We start from the raw sequence: 24,158 nt of genomic DNA on the forward strand, positions 1-24,158 counted from the left end.
TATCTTTTTGGCATATGCCTCCACTCATCAATCCCTTGAGAAATACAAAATAACAATTGGTGCTTTCTTTATGTTTTCCTATACAACACCCTACAACTAGGATGGTCAATTTAGTGGAATCATTGGGATGGTTTGGAAAAGTTCAGCTTCATTTATCAGAAAATAGCTATAGACTATCTTCTCTATGCTTATCATCATTCAATATAGGCAGTCTGCTGAGTGACATAAAAGGGATATCAAAGCTTTTCGATGAGTTTTAAGGTAGATGAGCAAATGAAAAATGATCTAAGGTCCTTATTTTTAAATATCTAATGCCTAAAATATCAAACAACTTTATTTAAACAACCAGAATGAGCCTTTAGAAATTACCACATGCATGGGAAAATTCACAACGTTGACAGTTTTCAACTTTTCATGTTCAGGTTGATGATGGTAAAAGGAAAGCTATAAAATCAAAGAAAGCCAGCAATATAAATGTGGTGATGTTTTCAATGCATCCAGCTGCAAAAAGTTCTGAATGACAGTTCTACTGCCTCAAGCCACATATCCTTACTCTTCATGCTAAATTGAAAACTTCTAAGTTTACCTAAATTGGAAGCAGGATGTAATGTGTTCCTAAAATTCAACAGCAATACCTAGAAGCCAGAAAACTATGTCCCCATCTGAGGGCTGCAGATCTCTGAAGGAGGTGGTGGACGACTGTGGTTTCCATGGTGGTTTAAAGAATCTTCTTGAACTTAGTGATTTTGATTCATTTCTATTTTTTGTATTTACTATTTCTTAATGTCAGGTGACACTACCTTTTCATTTTGATTGTAGAAACGGCTGCCCAGTCTTCCTCTTCTTCTCTGTCCACCCTTTAAAATGTGACTTCACCTCTCCTTGCATCAGGAAGTGAATGAAGTCTATTTCCTCACTCCTTTTGTCTGGGTTTGGCCATGTGCTTTGCTTCGCTAATTAGAAGTTAGCAAACACAACAGGAAGAAGATTGAAAGTACTTTTGCTTGCTTGGGGCTTGCTGCCCTCTGGAATGCTGAGCGGACCATGATGAAAGGTCATGTAAGCTGAGAAGAGCTCTCCGATCTGATGCCCTCCTGGACCAATTAGCCTGCCGACCATCAGACTGTGGCTGAGGCCATCCTAGACCCCTGTTCTACAAAGTTCACTGCTAGCCTGCTCCTTACCTGCCCCCTCACCCGCCACTTCCTGTCTTGAATATTTAAATGACAACTGAAACTTCAGTGGCTCTCACCAAGGAAAGTTCAGGAAAATGGCTGCAAGGCTGGCACCTATGTCATTAAACTAATGTCAACAATCCAAGCCTCTGGACTTCTTGTTATCCAAGAAAAATCAATTCCTATTACTCCAGCTATTACAGTTGGGGATTCTATTACTCGCCAGCTAATGCAATCCTAAGTAAAACTGAAGGTATTTAATAAATATCTGGACTACTTGAATGAATGAATGAATCCAGATACTTGTGCCTAGGCCAGATCCTGCCATTTCTATCCACCAACAACTAAATATTCACATTGGTCAAAGAGTGACTTTTTTTTGGCATTCAAATTCAGAAATTCAATTGACACATAGACAGTCCTGAGAGTGGTTTTCTGTCCTCACTGTGTATGTCTCCAATTTGCATGCACAGTCACACCTTCCTTCACAACTCACCAGATGCGGAAGATACCAAACTAGCATAGCTGTATGTAAATTAGGCATTTTCCCAGAGCAATTCAGTGTCAGTGGTAATGTTGAATTTTCTTAATTACAATCCAGATATGCTCACAATGGAGTAATACTAACTGTTATGGTCTAGAGAAGCTAAATTCAATTTTGCTAAACTATTAAGATTCATTTCGATGTACTATTTGGGCAAGAAGAGGAGCACATATAGAAATTGCTCTCATGGTGAAGTATTTTCTGAGGCTGGCTGGAGCAAAGAAAGAAATTGGGAAAGGACTGAAAATCAGCCATCAAAAGAAAAAGAGAAACAGAGCAACTAAAGCAAGGGCTTCTAGTATTTATTTATTGTTGATTTAAAATAATTTTCTGTTCTACCTGTAGCCGGCTGAAATGTATCTCTATCTGAGATCAAGCCACTAGGAGAGAGTTTGAAAATTTATTTGAATTGATGTGATTTTGGGAGAAGACAGGCCTAAGGAATTTTTTTCTAATGCTCTGAGTTTATAAGTTTGCTTGAGCCTCAAGTACCAAGCTCAAACACCATTTTCATTTCAATTTCTGAGATGACAATTTTTCTCAAAGAAAGAAACTATCACTGTAACAACAGGGCTTAATGCGAAATTCTGAGTAAAGGTGTACTGCTTTCTGTTATACGATTTTGTTGGGTCATAAGAGCCCCTTTCTATAAGAAGGAATATACTGAAATTACCTCCTTTCAACTGTAAGTCTTATTTTGTAAACTTTCTTGAATAATGTCTCCCCTCAATGCAGAGAGGTAAAGCACATCCAGTATGTAAATCCACAAAACACACTCATCCTAAGGTCAGTTCTTTTCTGAAATGCATCAGCCTAGAGCCTAGCTGATACAAAACCACCAGGCAATCATCTGGAATCTTTTAATTGGCGCTTTCCTATTGTGCAGTTTAGACCAAGAAGCTTAACATCTTGAAACGTATAGGCACACATAGACACATTAACTTGCAACATATAGACACATCAACTTATACTATTTGGGAGCTGAGAAGAATTCCAGACATTTTAGAGAGGAGGAAATGGAATCAAAGAAAGGTTAGATAACTCGCCCATGTTCACACTGTTAGTAAGGGTAAGAATTGTGAATAGGCTGAAGCAACCTTCTCCAGAGCTGATGAAAGGTTTGGGAAAGTGATGCCTGATGTAAATGTGGAAGGATGAATAGAATTAGCAAAGTAAGCAAAGTAGAGATAGATACTTTCAGTGGAGATAAAGCTGTGCACAACCCAGAACTGTTGTCTAGAAAGCTGTACTTCGGGAACTATTGGTGATTCAGAATTTCTGGAACAAAAATGTGTGTGTATGTTTGTGAGGAAGCGAAGAAGGTGAGAGGCTGGGTGTGTTCTAGGTACTGAGGAATTTGATCAAGGTCTTCTTAACAAAATCAGCTTTATAAAAATGCTAGTGCTGCGGCAAATCAAAGATTCCAAGAGAATGATGGAAAGGATTGTTTTTGATCTGGAGCAAGTTCTGTTTGATCTTGAGTGGTACTGTTTCTCTGTCAGATGAATTTCTTTTCCAGGGCCATGGTTCCACATTTGGAAAGTGTATTTTAGTAGATGGAACCGGGGATGAATTAATTCATTTGGCAGGAGCAAGTGGTCTGTCCTTACCGAGCACTTCGTAGGATATCTGCTCAGCATCTGTATCACTCCTCCAATTGGAGGTCATGTGACCACAGGCCTCCACATCTTCCCCTGTATCCAGGCTGCAAACCCAACTAGGGATCCTTGGTTTATAGACAAGAATTCAGGACAAAAGAAATAGCAGGAGGCCATGACCCAAATAGAGAGCTCTCTACCTGAGTTTTAAGCCATAGGTTACCACTTTTAGGAAATGTTTCTTTTACTGCAGTGAATTTGTATGAAAAGGGACCTTTATTTCCTTGCTCTATGTGGTAGACTAGTAGCATTGTTCTCACATCAAAAATATAAACACAACCTTCACTCAAACAAGGTTATTATATCTAGTTAGATACTGCTGCCCTCCTAAACTGATGTCTTTGGTCTGTTTAAAAAAAAAAAAAGAAAATGGACAATGAGCAGATTTTAGAGAGGTATTAAAGACACAATAGTACCTGATTGAGTTCTTCAAGACATCAGACTGACAGAGAGAAACTGAAAAAAAAAAGTATTAATTACTCTGTATTCCTTATTATTTAGTATCCTATTATTACCTAAAACGATCTCATTTACCACCAGGGGTATAACACCTGCATACTGACCACAATGAAATAATCTCTTTTATTGCTTCTTCAAGAAGCAGGAGGGAAAAAGAGCTAATGCTCTCCTTAGATGTCTTACACTACCCTGATTGCTTTCAATCCAAGACCACTTTTATTTAGATGGCATTCAAGAACCAGACACATTAATGAGAGAGATGAATAAATGAAACTATAAGCTATGGAAGAGCTGCAACATTACTAGCATAAGTTTTTTGGCTGGCATTCACATTAAAAAATGTATCAACCAAGGCTAACATTTCTTGAAGGACAGCTCCCTTTCAGCCCTGTCTCTGTGATGAAAAGTACCAAGCTGAGAAGTCATCGGTCTGGTACTTTAAGATGCATTTATCTAATGGCTGAATTTGGAAGACAGCTTCCAGCACCTGAATGTCCAGGAAAAAAAAAATTAATCAATCAAGTTTTATTAGTGACGACCAATAAAAAAGAAAAGCTAAATTCAGCCCTAAAATTTCATTATTACGATGGGTTGAGTGACCTCCAATATTCTTAAGAGACCGATGGCCTTGGATGCTCAGGATTTTGAGAGAAATGAATTTTGAAGATGAAATAGGAAATAGTATGTCACTGCAAAGATGCATAGAGTCTCTCTCTCCAGTGAACAGAGACCAACCTGCATCTGCGTTTATTGATCAAACTGAACAATGTGAATTGGATTTTGGGAAGTAATGGCTGATGTAGCCTGTAAACAACGCTTGGTTTCTACAGATTTGAGACTCCCTAGGCTACTATATCCTATGCCACTCTCAAAGGGAGGGCTAATTTCATAAGAATCTCACATCTATGACTGAAGAGGTTTCATTGGGAAAGTGAGGGGGATAACAATTGCTGAGCAAATCCTAAGTACTTTATATAGAGTATTTCAGCTAATGCTTGCAGCAATTCTGGAAAAGCTATTATTATCCACATTTTATAGGAAGGTAAGGTTCAGATTTTAAATAAACAGCCCAACTTGTGGATGGCACAAGTTAGGGTACAAACTCAGGCTGAGTCCTAACTTCTTATGCATTTTTAAAATTCCAGAATGCCTGTTGGAAGCACAGGTTTGGTGATGCCAGCATCAATTTGTAACATAGCTGTTGTTTTTACACACCTAGCATCTGTTTCGTAGTCTACTGTCAACAAGATACTAATTTTCCTCTGTGGAACTACTCTCCTTACAATGTTAGTCTGATGTTTTAAGTAAATCTGATCCCACCCTATGGAATTAGAGATGGCACATGACCAGGTTTGTCCAATCAGATCACTCTCTCTCTCTGCAGGTTAAAGACTGTTGCAAAAAACTAAAAAAAAAAGCCACTCCTCTCTTTGAGAATTGGGGTTTCCCTGGTGGCTTAGCTGGTAAAGAATTGACTGCAATGTGGGAGACCTGGGTCAGTCCCTGGGTAGGGAAGATCCCCTGGAGAAGAGAATAGCTACCCAACCCAGTATTCTGGCCTGGAGAATTCCATGGACTATATAGCCCATGGGATCGCAAACAGTCGGACACAACTGAGTGCTTTCACTTTCACTCTTCGAGAATTAAAGTATTGTTGCCTTTCTGCTAAACCTAGGATGGCCCTAGTAACTTGCTTGATCAAACAAATGCAGCAGAAATGGCATTCTGGGATTTTTTATGGTGGGTCCTGAAAAGCTGTGTAGCTTCTATCCATGCTTCTTGGAATCCTTGCTCTGGGAGTCCTGAGTTATCTTGTTAGAAGTTCAGCTATCCTGAAACTACCAACCTGGAAAAGGGCATAGACACCATGTTGATAATCCCAGCTGAACCCATCCTTCCATCCACCCACTTTAAGCCAAGGTAAACGAGCCATTTTGGACCAGATCTGTCCAGTCTAGTCACCAGCTAAATACCATGCAGTAACTTCTGTCAATGTCATAACTGAAGAATCAATCTGTTGACACATTCAAATTACTGACAAATAAAATCATAGGATGTAATAAAAAAATATTGTTTTAAGCCAATAAGTTTTGAGATTATGATGCAACATTAAAGACTAGAACAATCTCTTTGGTCACAATGATTGGTTTGGGGATGGGTTGCGACCTGAGTTAATCAACGACATTCATTCCAGGAGTTTTGTTCATTCTATTGGGAAAAAGAACTCTCCTTTCATTGTTTGGTAGTGATTTGGTAAGAGACAAAATTGGGACTAATGGTAGCATTTTTATTACTGGTACACAGCTTGTTTGAGACTAAGGCCAACAGAGAAGAAACAGTAGAAGGATGGACAGAGAGAGAGTGATGTCTGAAGATAACCATAGCTTTGGCCTTTTATTTCATAGCAAAATAAACTTTTTGTTTAAATCAAATGAATTCTGTTTCTTCCAACTGAAGAAGTTTCTACCAAGGAAAGCTATGTTAATAGGATAAAGGTGAAATGGAAAGAATGCAAACAGGGGAAAGAAGGACCACATATGTGCATATTTAAAATTAACATCAAGTCACAGTTTCAGAAGTGGAGGAATACAAAGAAAAAGGACACATCTAAAAATAATTTTTCCAGGCCCATATAGGAGGGCTTTTAGTTAAGAAGCCATTCTGATCTTTCCGATTGTACTTCTAAACAGAAAAGTACAGATGCATAGTGTGATCAAAAGGAAATGGGGAAAAAATAAACAAGCACAACAGCGTGATGGTTAAAACCACTGGCTTATGTCTCAGTGGGAAAGTTACTTTGATGACCTGAGGTCTATTTTCCTGATCTGTAAAATGGGAATAATAACTGTCCTGCTTCCTTCACAGAATTTTTAATTAAACTCTGTAGTATTAGTGCTTTTGGAGGCAACTGGAAATAGGCAAGTAAATTTGTTTAGAGCTCACAGTTTAGGGGGGACTTATTTGGCTGTACTGGTCTTTATGAAATTGATGTGTGTCAGCAGGAAAGACAGGTCTGACTCCTGAAAATGAAAGTGAAAGTTGCTCAGTCATGTCCAACTCTTTGTGACCCCATAGACTATACAGGCCATGGAATTCTCTAGGCCAGAATACTGGAATGGGTAGCCTCTCCCTTCTCCAGGGGATCTTCCCAATTCAGGATCAAACCCAGGTCTCCCGCATTACAGGCGGATTTTTTTTACCAGCTGAGTCACAAGCTGACTCCTGAAGTTAATGCTAAAAATGTCCTATCCCAGTACTGTCAAATACAGTATCCACTGGCCAGGTGTGACTATTTACATATACATTAATTATAATTAAATGTAATTAAAATTTAACCTCTCAATTTCACTAGGCACATTTCAAGGGCTTAAGAGCTATATATGACTATGACAAAGGAGGCAAGAATATACAATGGAGAAAAGACAAGTCTCTTCAGTAAGTGCACTGGGCAGTGTGGAATAGAATATCTTCCATCACTATAGAAACTTCTATTGGATAGCACTGGCCTGCTGTACCTGACATTCAATCTGCCCAGCGCCTATTATCCATCACACGGCATAAATCCATCTCCTTTGTCACCAGCAGCACCCCACCACTTCTGAGCTCTGAGCTCTACATCCTTTTCGTGTCTTATGCTCACCACTCTGAAGGCACTTGTGGAGTCACATAAAGTGGACTGAAATCCTAAAAAGACCTGAATTCTAGTCCCATATCTAATATCGATGTAGATGACAACTTCAGCTGATCATGTTATATCATTAAATCTCAGATTCCCATCTGTAAAGTGGGTATACCACTCACTTCACACAGTTGTTGAAATCACATGAGCGAACCTATGTGTTTTGGAAAATGTACAAAAGTCAAGATTAGCAAAGTTCCTAAAAAGTTAATTTTTTTTTCGTCAAGAGAAAATTTTCAAGATCTAATTTTATAACATATTAATAACAACACAGTCAAGATCATTTGCTCTGATATCAGATAAAATAGTTTTTTATTTTAAATTTGCTTTAAATCCCATTTTAGCCACTTACAAGTTGTATAATCTTGCACAAGTTTTTAAGCACTTTTAATCCCATGTTTCTCATAAAATTGAAGGCAAGAACCTACTTAATACTTAACTACTTAATACTGATGCTGTGCTGATTAAGTGAGATAACATGAATTAAGAATTGTAACTGACACACAGACTGGATTAAAAAGTATCAGCTACCCCTTTCAGTCCTAATGTCTCCCAGGCCATTGTAAGGTTTTCAGTCATTACATAGGCACAATGACTGTGGGAGTGTATCTGGAATGCTGATGGTGTGTAAAGAAAATTATAGAGAACTAATGATACTATTTATCTTTTAAAAGTGTATTTTCTTAAGGTAGTTTCTCATTGTACTGAATGCTGATAAAATAGTCTTTACTTTTAAAAGTTAATGAGTGATTTTAAAAAAATTAATTCTATTTATTGAAATATAGTTGATTAACAATGCTATCTTAGTTCCTGCTGTATAGCAAAGTGATTCAGTTTTATATATATATAATTTTCCATTATGGTTTATCAGAGGATATTGAGTATGGTTCCCTATGCTATAGAGTAGGGTCTTGCTGTTTACCCAGTCTCTATCTGATAATTTGCATCTGCTAATTTGGAAGTCCCAGCCCACCCCTCCCCTGCCTCCTTCCCCCTTGGCAACAACAAGCCTATTTATTCTCTATGTCTGTGAGTCTGTTTCATAGCTACGCTTTTGTGTGTCATAGTTTAGATTCTACGTATAAGTGATACCATATGGCATTTGTCTTTCTCTGCCTGGCTTGTTTTACTTAGTATGATAATCTCTAGAGTTGGTGGGAATGCAAACTAGTACAGCCGCTATGGAAAACAGTGTGGAGATTCCTTAAAAAACTGGAAATAGAACTGCCATATGACCCAGCAATCCCACTTCTGGGCATACACACCGAGGAAACCAGATCTGAAAGAGACACATGCACCCCAATGTTCATCGCAGCACTGTTTATAATAGCCAGGACATGGAAGCAACCTAGATGCCCATCATCAGACGAATGGATGAGGAAGCTGTGGTACATATACATCATGGAATATTACACAGCCATTAAAAAGAATTCATTTGAATCAGTTCTAATGAGATGGATGAAACTGGAGCCCATTATACAGAGTGAAGTAAGCCAGAAAGATAAAGACCATTACAGTATACTAACACATATATATGGAATTTAGAAAGATGGTAACGATAACCCTATATGCAAAACAGAAAAAGAGACACAGATGTACAGAACAGACTTTTGGACTCTGTGGGAGAAGGCGAGGGTGGGATGTTTCAAGAGAACAGCATCGAAACATATATATTATCTAGAGTGAAACAGATCACCAGCCCAGGTTGGATGCATGAAACAAGTGCTCGGACCTGGTGTACTGGGAAGACCCAGAGGGATCGGGTGGAGAGGGAGGTGGGAGGGGGGATCGGGATGGGGAATACATGTAAAACCATGGCTGATTCTTGTCAATGTATGACAAAAACCACTACAATATTGTGAAGTAATTAGCCTCCAACTAATAAAAATAAATAAATAAATAAATTAAAAAAAAAAGATAATCTCTAGGTCCATCCATGTTGCTGCAAATGGCATTATTTCAATGAAAGATTTTTTTTTTTTTTTTTGGAGGTCCCTCATTTCTATACCGTGGGAAATAAATCTATGTCTGCTACATGATGAAAGAAATAGACTGAACTTTGTAAACAAATCAATAGGTCACAAGCTCTGTGGCAGCACGTGAAATGGTTGAAACTTTAACTGTGGGGTCAGGGAGACCTAGATTTACATAACCTGCTTTAAGTTATATGACTTCTGAAAACCTTGATCTCCTCTTTCATCTACTAGGGATAATCATAGTGTTCCTACCTCAGAGAGTTGTCTGAGTGATTAAATGTTAAACAGTTGATATAGAAGGAGTTTAGAAATCCTGGCATATATAAGTGTAATCAAATCATGCATTGTGGTTAGACACTCAGTCATGTCTGATTTTTTGCAATCCCCTGGACTTTAGCCTACCAGTCTCCTCTGTCCCTGGAATTCTCTTGGCAACAATACTGGAGTAGGTTGCCATTTCCTCCTACAGAGGCTCTTTCCAACCCAGGGTTAGAACCCGAGTCTCAAGTTTCCTGCACTGGCAGGCAGATTTTTTTTACCACTAGTGTCACCTGGGAAGTCCCATATAAGCGCAATATATGTTGTTAATAATGATGTTGATGGTCACTATCATTGCTTATATTACCCAGAACCATTCCTGGTACATATTTGATTTTAATTTTAATAGTTAAGTATATTGAGAGTTATAGTAAAGATAGATAAATTACTTTAGTAAATTAAGTTTATCTATGGTAACTAATACTACCATGAAAAAGTAAAAATAGTTATGACTCTGGGGAATATTAATCCATATTTAAATAATAATACCCTTGCAAAGTTTGAAATAATGATTTTTTATAATATAATTCTTAATATCAATTTTCTTAGAGTAATTAAGAGAGTCCTTAGAATCACTTCATAGGATAAAACTCATGATATTTGCCCAGATCCTGCACCTTTGCCTCTGTTCCATTACTTTTATTGTTTTGATATAAGGGAAATGGGTTCCTTTTCTAGCATATTTTTAATCAAGCTCTAGAGGAAATAAGTAATTTCAACTTGACTGCTGGTAGAAATATATGATTAGAAACCTTGCAAAACTATGATGGTAATTATGTTAATGACATTTATGACAACTGCATTTGCTAATAGTATTATTTTCACATTTGTTCCCATACTATTACTTCATGTTTAAATTTATCATAGCAAGAGGCTGAGCCTTATTTCCATATTTATTGCTACCCAGATATTTATACTATATGTTTATTTAAAAAACAGCAATGGGTGCAATCTTGAATGTGGAAAGCAAATGAAATACAGTTGCAAAAAATCTAATGAGTTTTTTCCCCTTTCAGGGGCAAGGAAATGGCATGGTGGAGAGATGCATTTGCAATTGAGTCTTCTTAATATACGCTCTGGAAAATCAATACGATAGATACCTGACCTTTCTCTTGTTCTTTGGAATAAGCAAGAACACACTAAAATCAAAAGGTGTAAAATCCTAAGGATTGCAACGAGCTGATTTACATCAGGGAGCAAATTTCTATTTACCTGATAGCCAAAGAAGAATAATACCTTGCCAATTTTCCCCCTTTACTCTTTTGTAGAGCTTGATAAATCTGTCCCTTTCCTGCATTTTTATTTTTGTTTTATTCATATTTTCTCTTTACTATGTGAAATGATACAGTGGAAAGAACATTGACTTGGGTGTCAAAATTCCCTAGTGTGAGTCTACATTCTGTTGGTAATTAACTATGTCACCTTGTTTGACTTACTGAACTTTTTGAGTTTTCTTTTCCTAAGAAGTGAGTGAACTCTGAACTTTAGATGCAGCATAAAATCTGGTAGTATCACATGGTAGTAATACACAGATGCCCTGAGACACAAAAGTGGGACATGCAGTGGTGCATGTGGTCAACCATGGGTGATTTTCTGGGTTAACAAGGAAGCTAGCTACTTTCCAGGAGACAAGAGGATTAAACTGCTTTCTCTTCATTATCCTTGACTTTTTGAGCAGAGGAAAGCTATCAAAAAGGACCATGTTTGTGTATGTGTGTGTGTGTAAGCAATCACTTTGTCACCTGAAAGCCTCCTCCTCCAGAAATAGTGCAAAACACTGGGGATACGGGGATGTCCAAGCCACTGTCTGCTTTCTTCCTTTGAGTTCCTCCAAGTCTAGAGGGAGACAGTCAGGTTGAGGGGCAATCGCAGTTCAGTGTAATAAGTTCTACAGCAGATTAAGCACAGGGGAAGGGCACCAGACTCAGCCTTGGAGGGTGACAAAGGAAGAGGTCTGTTAGGAGACAGTGATGCAAAGGAGGGAAGGATGGCGCGTTGGAGGCAGAGGGATCATCTTTACAAACGTCTGAACATGAGAGGACACGTGGAGCAAGGAGGTGGGAACAGATCACTAAGGATCTTGTAAGACATGACAATGGCATTAGATTTTATCCTGACTTGATGGGGAATCAAAGTTACATACAATGTGGGTTTTCCACTGGAGTCCAGAAAGGACATTAACTAGTTATAAAAACCCTCCGAAGCCAGGCACCTCACAGCCCAGCTAGCACTTCAGTTGAGCCAGGTAGGACACCGAGCTGAAGATGTAACTACGAACTCCAGACATAAAGAAACTATGAGTTAGCAAATATGTGCTAAGTTGCTAGGTTTGTAATTTGTTATGCAGAAGCAGAAAAATAGTATAAGATCACGGAGATGAATTTCAAATATGGCTCTTGAACTTGAAAAATGTGATTATAAGATTATATTATAAGGTTGTTAGTGTGATTATATGGTGACGGGTTAGTTATATCAAAATGTCAGGAAAGGTGAGAGAACTTGTTAAAAGACAAAAGCAGAAGTCAGAAGAATATAGCTTGTGTCATGTATAAATATCTCCCTGACAGAGGCTCTTAACTTACTATGTTTGCTAAACACTAGGAATTTGGGTGGAACACCTGAAAGGATTAGATTTACTCTGTCTCCACAGGAATCCTCCCAAACCTTGTCACAGTTAGCATTAGTCGCTCAGTCATGTCCAACTCTTTGCAACCCCATGGGCTGTAGCATGCCAGGCTCCTCTGTCCATGGAATTCTACTGGAGTGGGTTGCCCTCTCCTTCTCCATGTCACAGTTTGGATACAGCCATTTGCTGTCATATCCAGAGGAGGCGGCCCTCTCATGTTTCAGGAAACACACGCAGACCCTAAGTACCTGCTTATCAGAATGTCACACTTCTTACCTTCTAATACATGCAGCAAAATGCACTCTGTTCTTAGCATTCCACACAATCCATACATTACTTAATCTGACAGCCTTTTCTCGTAACTTTTTGTTTTAAGTATATAGCCTTAGTTTTAGCAGGAGCAATTTTTATTTCTCCATCATATTTTGGTCCTTTAAGGGATTGTGGTACACCTGTGCACCATAGCACAAAGTTGAAAGCACTATCTCTCAGCCTTGCTAGTAATACCTTTGGATAGACTTTTACTGGCCGTTGATATTTTGGTTGACAAAGTAGGGGGAAAATGTAAAGCTCATGAGCCAAAATGTTGAGGTTAGATGGCAAATTTTTAGTAAAGAGATAAGAAAAGGATGGTAACCGCCATTAGGACATGGTGGAGGATTCACTCTTCCTTTTAAAGAGACTGAGTCAGATGTGAGGACCCTGATATAAGGTGACATGACAGAGACAGTGGCAGGCCTCTTGTGACTGTGCTTGCGGGACCAGATGAAACTGATCAAGTCAGCCCAAAGTCTCAATGGAAGACACCGCAGGACGCTGTGTCTGTCCTGCCTGGATCCTGGGTACAGTCCTAGTTAAGGTGTTCAGGAAAACAACCTGAGTCCAGGGAGGTCCTCCTCAGGACAGAGTGGGCAAACACAAAACTGCCTGCTCTGTGGACAGTTTGCGTTCAGAGCCGTTCAGCTTAGGGTGGCCGCAAAGGCGCCCTGCTAGTTTTCAGGACAAAGGCCTGGCAGGCAGTTTCTGTTTTGGTCAACCTAGTGAACTGAGAGAGGGAAGCTTGGCTGTTCGTAAGATCTTTATATTTGTAAAGATCATAAGAAAGATCTTTACGGAAAAATGCCTATAGCAGACAAAGAGGACAGAGATACTCCATGGCTGGACTTACCATTTGCTTTTTATTTGATTGTATGTAAATGAGACTAACATGTGGTTATTCATCTTTTCCTTGTCCCTTCACCACAAATTTATGCTTTAAAGACAGAACCATTCAAAAAGAAAGCAGTCAGAAAGTATACACTAAGATTCAGCTTGCCGTGCACTGGATTAATTTTTTCTGTGATTATCAAGTTACCCAGATTATATGATGATGGTATAATGATGATGACCATAGCCATCATGGTGGTGAACAGCATCATCAACTATTTGCTTCATCATTCTTTCTGCATTGAGCACTTCGTTCAAATCCAAAAACAAATCCATCAGTGTTGTTTCACTGGCTTCCTTTCCAAAATATGTATTCAGAAAATGATGCCTCTTTCTGGGGAAATGCACACATAATAGCTTTTTGCCTGAAAGGCCTCCCTAGAAGGAATGATTCTTGTAATGATTTTTTTTTTAAATTATTGAGGTACAACTCACATCACTAAAACACACCACTTTAGCCATTTTCAAGTACTCAATTCAGTGGATTTTAGTGCGTTCAAAGCACAACTCTCACCACTATCTAGTTCAAGAATATTTTCAGATCCCTAAAGGAAACGATGTACCCATTAAACATCACTCCCCATGTCCCTCTCTTCACAGCCCCTGACAATCATAGGCTTCCTCTGCACTTAGGATTTGCCTATCCTGGATACTTATATAAACAGAATTATACAATATGTGGCCTTTTACATATGGCTCTTTCAAAAAAATTTTTCAAGTTCATCCACGCTTTCAAAATTCATCTATGCTGTAGCATGTATAGTATCTTACCTCTTTTGATGGCTGAATAATATTTTTTTCCCCTATGTCTGTATCACATGTTGTTTATCTATTCATCTGTTGAGAGACATTTGGGTTATGTCCCAAGTGAAGTGAAGTAAAGTCACTCAGTCGCGTCCGACTCTTTGCAACCCCTTGGACTGTAGCCTACCAGGCTCCTCCGTCCATGGGATTTTCCAGGCAAGACTACTGGAGTGGGTTGCCATCTCCTTCTCCAGGGGATCTTCCCAACCCAGGGATCAAACCTGGGTCTCCCACATTGTAGGCAGACCCTTTACAATCTGAGCCACCAGGGAAGTCCTTCTGGCTATTGTGAATAATGCTACTCAGAGCACTTGTGTAAGGAAGTTGATTTGAATATGTATCTTCAATTCTTTGGGGCCTTAGAATAATTTTCAGGGTTGTTTTTGAGTCTTTGAATGTGGTCAAGACAAGTTTTGGCAACTATCCTTTTTTTCATGTTATTATTTCTAAGAGCATCAAGAAGGAGCTGTTTGACTCCGATTGAAGGTAGCAGATGAGAATGTGTGTGGAGGAGTTATGGAGGAAGAAACATACAGAAAAAAGAGCTTGGGGCTGGGACTCTCTGAAGAAATAGAATTTCTCATAATCTGCTATATTGGTAGTGTTTGGGATTGTATCTACTTGCCTATGACTATTAGTCTGTCTATATTCATCTGTGTTCCCAAAAATAAATACATTCTGTTTCTATTCAATTACTCGATGTTTAGTAATCCACCAACTGTGTGAAATAATTAAGACTAATAATCACAAATCAAGATATTTGACGTAAGGTTCCATTAACAACTATTTTGTGTTTGATGACAGTCTTTGTTTCTATGTGTTCTAAAGCATGGAAGACCTGTATTTATTTTTCCTAGCAGACAATAAAAAGTATAATCATAATACTTATCTGTAAAACGGAGTTAATAATAGGTTAGTTGTGAGGTTTAAGTAACTTAATGCTTCTAAATTAAAAGGTGTTGCCCTTAATGAGTCAATCATTAATATCATTATTATTATTCATTCAATACACAGTAGTAAAAGCAGTGTTTTTAAAAGCAAATCAAACCATATTGTCCAATTGCTTAAAACCCTTCAATGTTTTTCCAGTTTATGGACTCAGGAAAGAATTCACATGTCCTAAGGCCTCACCTGAATGATTTTACTTCTAATTTTCCAAATGTTTTTGGACTATTTTTCTTCTTGCTTATTCTCTCCAACCACGTTGGCTTTATTTCCTAGAACAGATCAAGATTTTCCTGCCTTGGGAACTTGGCACCTGCTTTTTCTTCTGCTGGGAATATTTATAGTCTACATTTCTCTTGGGTAACCACCCACTGTTCTTCTTGTGGAACTTAGCCTCAATATCACTTTGTCGTAGAGGCCTTTTGCTAAAGGACATCCATTATTAATCTCTATTTTTTCCTCCCAGGGAAGTTCCTGGTAGCTCAGTTGGTAAAGAATCTGCCTGTAATGCAGGAGACCCAGGTTCGATTCCTGGGTCGGGAAGATCCCCTGGAGAAGGGCATGGCAACCCACTCCAGTATTCTTGCCTGGAGAATCCCATGGACAGAGGAGCCTGGGAGGCTACAGTCCATGGGGTTGCAAGAGTTGGACACGACTTAGCAACTAAACCACCACCACTAAAATAGTCTTCTTTCAAAAAAAAAAAAAAAACCACCAAAAAACTTTGAGGGGGGGGGGCATTTTTATGATCCAGAATAGACTTTCAAAAAATCCTCTACTTAAATTGGCTTTTGAAAGAAACATTTGTGTCTTCATGCCATCTTGCACTTCCAGTGACATTTTGGGCTCTGCAATTACCATGTTTGCAGTCACAAATACCCTTGGCCTTTTTGCTGTTGTTGTTATTTTTTATTAATAACAGACTCTGCTTTAAGGAGATACAACCTCTCATACCCACTTAGCCAAGTGTGCCTTTCTGATTTGATATTCATATTTGCACAGCTCCAGTGCTGTATTCAGCTCCCCGCACTCATTTCTCCCTGTGATTTCTAACCCAGTACTTCTTGAGTATGAATATCTTTGAACATGGGGACATCCCAGTGCCTGCTTCATTAGATATGTGTGGAAGGAATGATTACAAAATAATACTTATTATTGAAGATTCTGTTCATTCCAGGTGTGGTTACAAATACATTCCATACTTCTAATCCTCACTGGAACCCATGAGGTAGACACTTAGTTCTTATGTCCGTTTTACAGAAGAGGAAGCAGAGGCACAGAGAAGTGATTTTTTTTCCAAAGTCATACAACAGTCAAAAATTGCTGAGTCAGGATTCAAATTCTGACTCAAAAATCTCTCAACCTTTTTATAATATCAGGGACTGAACTTCAAGCCACTCTTAGTGAAGAGTCCACTTGCTACCAAGCAAGGAATAGGTAATCAATGTCTCTGATAGGTGATGCTCCCTGGAATAACATCAAATCCAAGTGAATCCTTGATGAAAATTCCATTAGTTGGCTACCAACTGGGGATAATTATCCAATGGCAGGTGATTCCTGAGTATTTTTCTCCATCCACACAACCACTTCCCAGTGTAAGCTATTATACTCTTCTTCCTGGGCTACATGTGCATCCTTCCAGCCCTTTTATAAAAAACAGTCAGAGCCATTTAAACAAACAAATCCACCATTCTCTGTCACTTTCCTACTCCAAAACCCTCACTGTATTTTATATATATTTAGGAAAAAGTAAAAAAGTCTACATTCTTCATCTGAGTGTAGAAAATCCTGCTGACTTTTCCAGACTCCTCTCAAGCTTTTTTTCCTGTATCCAGTCACACTCTATCTACTTTCATTTCCTGGAGGAAACACGCTCTTTCCTAGCTAAAGATATTTACTCTGGCTTCTTCTTTAGTTGGGCACACCAACACTCTGCGCTTCCAACCATCCAACTGTGTCATTGTGACCTGCTGTCACAGGTCTACTGATCTTTCCTTTTGGTCTCAGCTTGGCCAGAAAGGATTTTCTTGATATATTCCAGTCCCAGATCATACTAGAGTCCTCTAAAACACACCATCAAAGTCTTGCTTCTCTGCTTTTTAAACTCCCCTTATACTCTTATAATTATGCATTGAATATCTGTCTTCCTTTCTTGCCATATCTCCAGTACCAAAGATCTGTCATAGTGCTGATACTTCATACTTGTTGAGTGAATTAATGGACATATATTAAATAATTAAATTGTGCCACTTCTAGGAATCATTACCTTGAAGACAATGAAAGGTTTAAATATGTCTTAAAAGTGTGACTAGTTGGTAGAGCACTGGAATAGTTTACCCAGGAACACTGACAATAAAAAAAAAAAGTAATATTATAATAATTGCTAATATATTCCAAGGATTGACCATGTAAAAGGCATTTTTCCAAGAACTGTGAACAAACTGGTCAGTTTTGTTTTTGATTTTCATTGGCTTTTCCTTAAGACCAAATCAGAGGTCTCTCATTTTCCTCGTAAAAACTGGTAAGAAACAACAATATCAATGATAGTGGCAGTGCTGCTAACAGTAAAGATGATGATGATAATAGTGTTGGTGATGGTATTTTACTACATGCTATATTTTTATATGAAGGACAATCATATGTGGTTCTAAGGGTCACTTAGTGAGACAGGTAATATTATTACCCACATCATAAGGATGAAGCAGCTAGATAGAGAAGGGTTAAGTAACGGTCTATATTTATATAGATAATACAGGCATAGTCAGGATTCATATCAACCCAGTCTTGACATTCATTTAGTAGCTGAAAACAGCAATACGCTATTTCCATTTTGGGGGTTAATAGGCTCTCCTGTGTGGCCCTTGCTTAGTGTCTCTCCCGAGGCTGTAGTCAGTTGGGATCTTTAGTCATTTAACGTGTTCACTAGTCTCGGCATCAAAGACGGCTTACTTGGACAGCTGGCAGCTGATGCTGCTGTTGGCTGGGAATGCTTTTGAGACTGCTGACTGGAGGGCCTACATGTGACTTCTCCATGTGGCTTCGACTTCCCACTGCACTGAAGCTGGGTTTTGATAGGGATCATTCCAACAGGGGTAATTCCACAATATCAGGGGAAACTGCAAGGCTTCTTAGGAGCTAGAGTTGTAAGTTTAGAACATGACTATTCTCACATTCTATTGGTCCAGCAAACACCAAGGAAATCCCAGGATGAAGGGAAAGGAGTTATACTTAATGTCTGGACATGAAGAGCAGCACACTAAACACAGGGGAAGAAATTGATGAAGACCATCTTGAAAACTATCTTCCTTAAGATACAATGTTGTTTCATAATTTGTTTACACCAGCACTGATACTCTTTAATGCTGATCATGGTGGATAAGAAGGTAAGCCTTGCTACACTCCTTCCAGGTCCCAAAGGATAACAGCTTCAAGCATTCACACAAACCACAGACACAGTGGTATTTGATTTGAGAAGTTCTGTTTGTCTTTTTTTTCTCTCTTGCTTGAGGGAAAGAAGTTTCACTATCATTCTATTTCAAGAGGCAAGTGGGAAAATCCTGCAGAATAAACAGGAGCCCTTCAAAGGATGCCTCTTAAATCACTGTCCATGGAGATCACTTTTCCCTTTAAGCCTGTGAAGAAAGTTTGGCGTTTCCTAACTCGCTTTGATGTAAATTCCTTTCTCAGTTTCCTTTCTTTTTTGGTCCACATGGGAGCCAAGGGAGCATGTGTCTCTCTGAACCCTCACAATCAACCCTGAGTTGCTTCAGATATCTGTCCTCCGGCACTGCCTGCAGCAGTGTGGACTCTGGATGGAACTGAAAGTGTGCCCCCCAAGCCAAAATGATTCAGAATGGCAGCTGGTGAGCTGAAAACTCTGTGAAAGCAATAAATGACAAGTTGCTACATACCCCTCATATACATTTTGGTGCAACTTAAAACTGCTATTTCTACAATTATTTGCCAACTTAAAAATGTAAAGCTGGGGACTTTTCTCAAAATAAGAGTCCAGATTTTGAGGTTCCAAGTAGTCATTCTTGCATAAACTACATTTATTAAGCATCAGGCTTGATGCCATTTTTGTTTTCTTTCAAGTAAAATGAGAATTTAAGGGAGAACACAGAATACTTCCAAATTTCTAAATGATTTTTCCCATGTAAAAAAGGGTAATGTTTCTCTTTGATGGAATTTTTCCAAATATTAAATTATGTATTTTATATAAAATTGAATCACATATTTCAATAGCAAATATAACAGGCATGAAAGGTTTTGAAAACACTGACTCTTGGTAAGTATACAATTCAACAGGTGAGAACAGCAAATACTCAGGGGAGCTAGAAAGTGATCTAATAGAAGCCTCACTGCATTCCTGGTCTCCACTGGGATATTTTTACAGAAGGGAGGGACAGTCTCCATTCATCTAGTGTTTGGATTACAGGTCAGTTAAGAGAGCTTCTGGTGTGTTTCCTTGTTTTCCACTGTGGCTGTGACTTAGCCCCACGGAAAATCACATTGTCCACAGTCTAGAGGAGAATCAGCATGACCTTTACCAAGTCTTATGAAATCTAGGCCTCGTTTAAATAAATGTTATCATTTTTAATAGCATGTTCCATGTGCCAGGCCCTATATAGCTGTTTCATGTGGTTTATCTAATTTTATCCTTCCAAAACCCCTATGAGATAGTGCACCAATTAGAAATTGCATTAAGTTGCATTAGTGCAAAAATAACAGGGGCTTAAAAAGAAATTTGATTTCTTCTAAGGAAGATAACTTAAAAGGTAAACAGCCCTGGGCTTGGAATTAGGAATTCATTCATCATGTGTGACTTCCATTTTCAAAATTAATGCATGATCCAAGATGACCACTAGAGTCTTCACATCTGTTTTGTGGCAGCAAATGATAGAAGGGAGGAAAATTCTCTAGAAGCACTATCTAAGATCTAGAACTTATACTGGGAAGGCCACACTTGTCTGTGATGGGAGTCTGGGGTATATTTTTAGCTGTGCAATTTAATACTCAATTTGAATCTGGGTTCTTTTACAAAGCAGGAAGAGAATGGATACTAGTCCTCAACTATTAGACAAGGACCCAGCTAGTTCTTTTTACCATCTCTGTTGTACAGAGAAGGGAACTGAGGCTTATCAAGGTTTAGATCTTGATCACAAAGGTAGTTAGTGAAAGCCTAAGATTTTTATCAGGTGAGGTGTTACATTTAATCATTACCATCAACCCTGTAGTTAATACTATTGGCTCTAATTTTCAGGAAACAGACTTAAAGAGGCTAAGCTCACAAATGAATACATGGCAAATAAGATCATACATGGAATCTGGTTTACCAGATCCCAAACGGGGATCTCTAAACTATTCTACCACACCAATATCATTGCGTTTTAGGAAAGAGTCAACACAGATTCCTGGCACCATCTCATCCATCTACACTAAGTCCCCAGGGGATGTTGCTCATTGAATGAAAATACCGGGTATCGTCAGTCATGTCTGACTCTTTGCGACACCATGGACTGTAGCCTGTCAGGCTCTTCTGTCCATGGGATTCTCCAGGCAAGAACACTGGAGTGGGTTGCTATGCCATCCTCCAGGAGCTCTTCCTGGCCTAGGGATTGAACCCACATCTCTTACATTTGTTGCACTGGCAGGCAGGTTCTTTACCACTAGTGCTACCTGGGAAGCCCATTTATAATATATAACTAGATACGGTTCATTACCCTTAAATCTGCTTTCATTCTTTCTAATCATGGCAAATAGATGGGAAACAGTGGCTGACTTTATTTTTGGGGGCTCTAAAATCACTGCAGTTGGTGATTGAAGCCATGAAATTAAAAGATGCTTACTCCTTGGAAGGAAAGTTATGACCAACCTAGACAGCATATTAAAAAGCAGAGACATGACTTTGTCAACAAAGGTCCGTATCATCAAGTCTATGGTTTTTCCAGCAGTCATGTATGGATGTGAGAGTTGGAATATAAAGAAAGCTGAACACCGAAGAATTGATGCTTTTGAACTGTGGTGTTGGAGAAGACTCTTGAGAGTCCCTTGAACTGCAAGGAGATCCAACCAGTCCATCCTAAAGCAGATCAGTCCTGGGTGTTCATTGGAAGGACTGATGTTGAAGCTGAAACTCCAATACTTTGGCCACCTGATGTGAAGAGCTGACTCATTTGAAAAGACCCTGATGCTGGGAAAGATTGAGGGCAGGAGGAGAAGGGGACTACAGAGGATGAGATGGTTGGATGGCATCACTGACTCAATGGACATGGGTTTGGGTGGACTCCAGGAGTTGGTGATGGACAGGGAGGCCTGGCGTGCTGCAGTTAATGGGGTCGCAAAGAGTCAGACACGACTGAGCGACTGAACTGAACTGAATCACGTAATATCTAACTTTGCTTGACCATAAAAAGTCATCTAAAATGTTTGTAAAAAAAATAAATTCCCCCAAAATAAACAAACAAATAAATAAACAAATTCCCAGTTCTTTTCCCTGGAGATTATACTCCGTAGATGGAGTAGAGCTGAGAAATCCACATTGAAAACCTGCTCCAGCTCATCCTTGTGATCAGGCTAATGTGGGAAATATATTTACATGGTTTAACCACATGCTTCCTCTTTTACTGCTAAGTTTGCAGGAACTTGAAGGTGAAAATGTCTCCCACAATAGTTTCTTTTTTTTTTTAAAAGGCTCTCCTTCCAACACCAAGAAAAGAAAATAACAACAAAATGTTGTTTCTTCTTGATTTTCTCCTGCTTTCTCTACAAAATAAATATGGACACATCACAAACAATCATTTAGAGTCCAAAGTCACTTATCTTGAAACTTCAGGACTAAAAAGCCATCTATGAATAAAATGAAGAATGAAAGACTACAGTGAAACAACAGAACTTGAGACAACACTTCTTTCTGATTCATTCATTGGTTTCTTCTTTCATTCACGGAGAGATCAGATGAACTCAGGAAAAAAGGAGGGAATGCAGACTCTCAGAAAAGCAGCTTGCTCAGAAATTCTCTTTGTAGTCTGGCTTTCCTTTGTGCCTCAACTTCTATAAAAGAGAATCTCAGTAACACAGAAGCCTTCTTTGAGTGTTTTGGGAAAGGCTTGATGCGAAAAAGTGCACTGGTTGAAACAGAATAGGGTCTGAAAGAGGCACTGCTTCTTAATTGATCTAGACCCAATCACAGGAGGAAAGGGAAGTTTGTTTACAAATCTACCTTATGAAGCAATGTAGTTATAACTGGGGACCCACATGGACCAATTTCCCCATAGAGGTGCAATATACAGAGGAGAAAACATCTCATTCTCTAATTTCTAGTTTTGTGCATGTTTCCATTTCTATCTGGTATTCATGAAATAGTGCAGAAGTGCTAATCTGTAGATAAATATGTAAGTATACATAAATTGAGGGTATATACTCAAACTTTTAACTGATGAGGTATGTGATCAATACAATTTGATGTAGAACAACATATCTTTAGTGAGCTTCAGAATCACCTAAAAGACTTGTTAAAATGCAGATTTCTGGGAAACACACCCAGAGATTCTGATTTAATAGGTCTATGGTAGAGTCTATGAAATTACATTTTTAACAATTTCCTAGGTGGTGCTGACACTGTTCATCCATAAATAACACTCTGAGTAGCACTGTTTTAGAGGAGTGATGAGCATATGATTTAGTCTCAGGATTGCTTTATACTCTTAGAAAGGGTTGGGGATCCCAAATAACTTTATTTGCTACTATTTATGAATACTGAATTAGGAATTAAAACATGTATTTATTGGTTTAATCTTTGAAACATAATAATAATAAAATTCATGTTAATACTTACTTATTGTAATGAAAAGAAATTACATTTTCAACATGAAATAATTAGCAAGAAGAGTGGCTTGTTTTACAGTGGGTAAATCTTTCTAACACCTGGCTTAATAAAAGAAGTTGGAGCTTCATATCTGCTTCCATACTCAGTCTGTTGTGTAGCAGGAAAAGGGGGGGGATCCTGATAAGAATATTTATTTAAGAATATTATATTATCATAAGAGTCTTTGAAGATAGTTGTGGATATTCTTTGATACTCAAAACTCAAAAAGTAGTCATTCCTTAAAGTTTATTCTCAATACAGCTCTGAAATTGTATCAATGAACTTTCCATACTTATTAACATGACAGTTCATTCATCTTTCACTTTGAATGCTCTTACATCCATGCAAGATTCTGTAGTATATTCACTGGAATGTATTGGTTTACTGAATTAAGCAGATTTTTCAAATATTGACATATGTTATTATATTTTAAAAATCACATTTGTTAATATAACTACCAATTATATCAGAGAAGCCTGTAAGAACTGGGAATCTGTCAAGCTTAAGTTCTCCAAAATTTTAATTTTTCACTTGAAAGCTTGAGCTTTATCATTGGCAACAAATATTGTCAGTTGTTTCCCTTGGAAGTGACAGGCTTATTTATTTTTTTAGTAAAGAAAATGTATGCCAAAGAACAAGTCTGAATAATCATAGTTTGCCAACTTTTTGATAATAATGATATTCCATATAAAAGGTGGCTAGTCTAGTTCGCTCTCTGATCAATTACTTAGTCCTTCTTCTAGAAAAAATACTTTTATGTAAATTTATCAGTTTATCCCATGGACTATTTAAAATATATGTGTTCAAAGGTTTAGATTAAATAAATGAGTAGCTTTTACTGCTTTATTAATGGCATTCTTAAGTAAAACTGGCATTTTAAAACATTTTATTGTGAGCATGT

At 38.3% G+C, this 24,158-nt stretch overlaps 1 protein-coding gene and 1 non-coding gene across 4 annotated transcripts in view; one reads left to right on the forward strand and one right to left on the reverse strand.

Annotated features, from left to right (window-relative positions):
• Positions 1 to 24,158, reverse strand: part of TAFA1 (TAFA chemokine like family member 1) — a 501,734-nt gene that overhangs the window by 17,742 nt on the left and 459,834 nt on the right. Inside the window, exon 4 of one of the 3 annotated variants that reach the window (XM_070455705.1) lies at positions 3,794 to 3,833. The exons of the other annotated variants lie outside the window; for them this stretch is intronic. Coding sequence (XP_070311806.1) covers positions 3,794 to 3,833 — 40 coding nt within the window. The remainder of the gene's footprint in view (positions 1 to 3,793; positions 3,834 to 24,158) is intronic. 3 annotated transcript variants of the gene reach the window in all.
• Positions 15,862 to 15,934, forward strand: TRNAY-GUA (transfer RNA tyrosine (anticodon GUA)). The gene has a single exon. It is a non-coding gene; the product is annotated as a tRNA-Tyr (tRNA).

This window comes from Odocoileus virginianus, chromosome 26 (genome assembly GCF_023699985.2).
Source record: "Odocoileus virginianus isolate 20LAN1187 ecotype Illinois chromosome 26, Ovbor_1.2, whole genome shotgun sequence".
In the NCBI taxonomy this organism is placed as follows: Eukaryota; Metazoa; Chordata; class Mammalia; order Artiodactyla; family Cervidae; genus Odocoileus; species Odocoileus virginianus.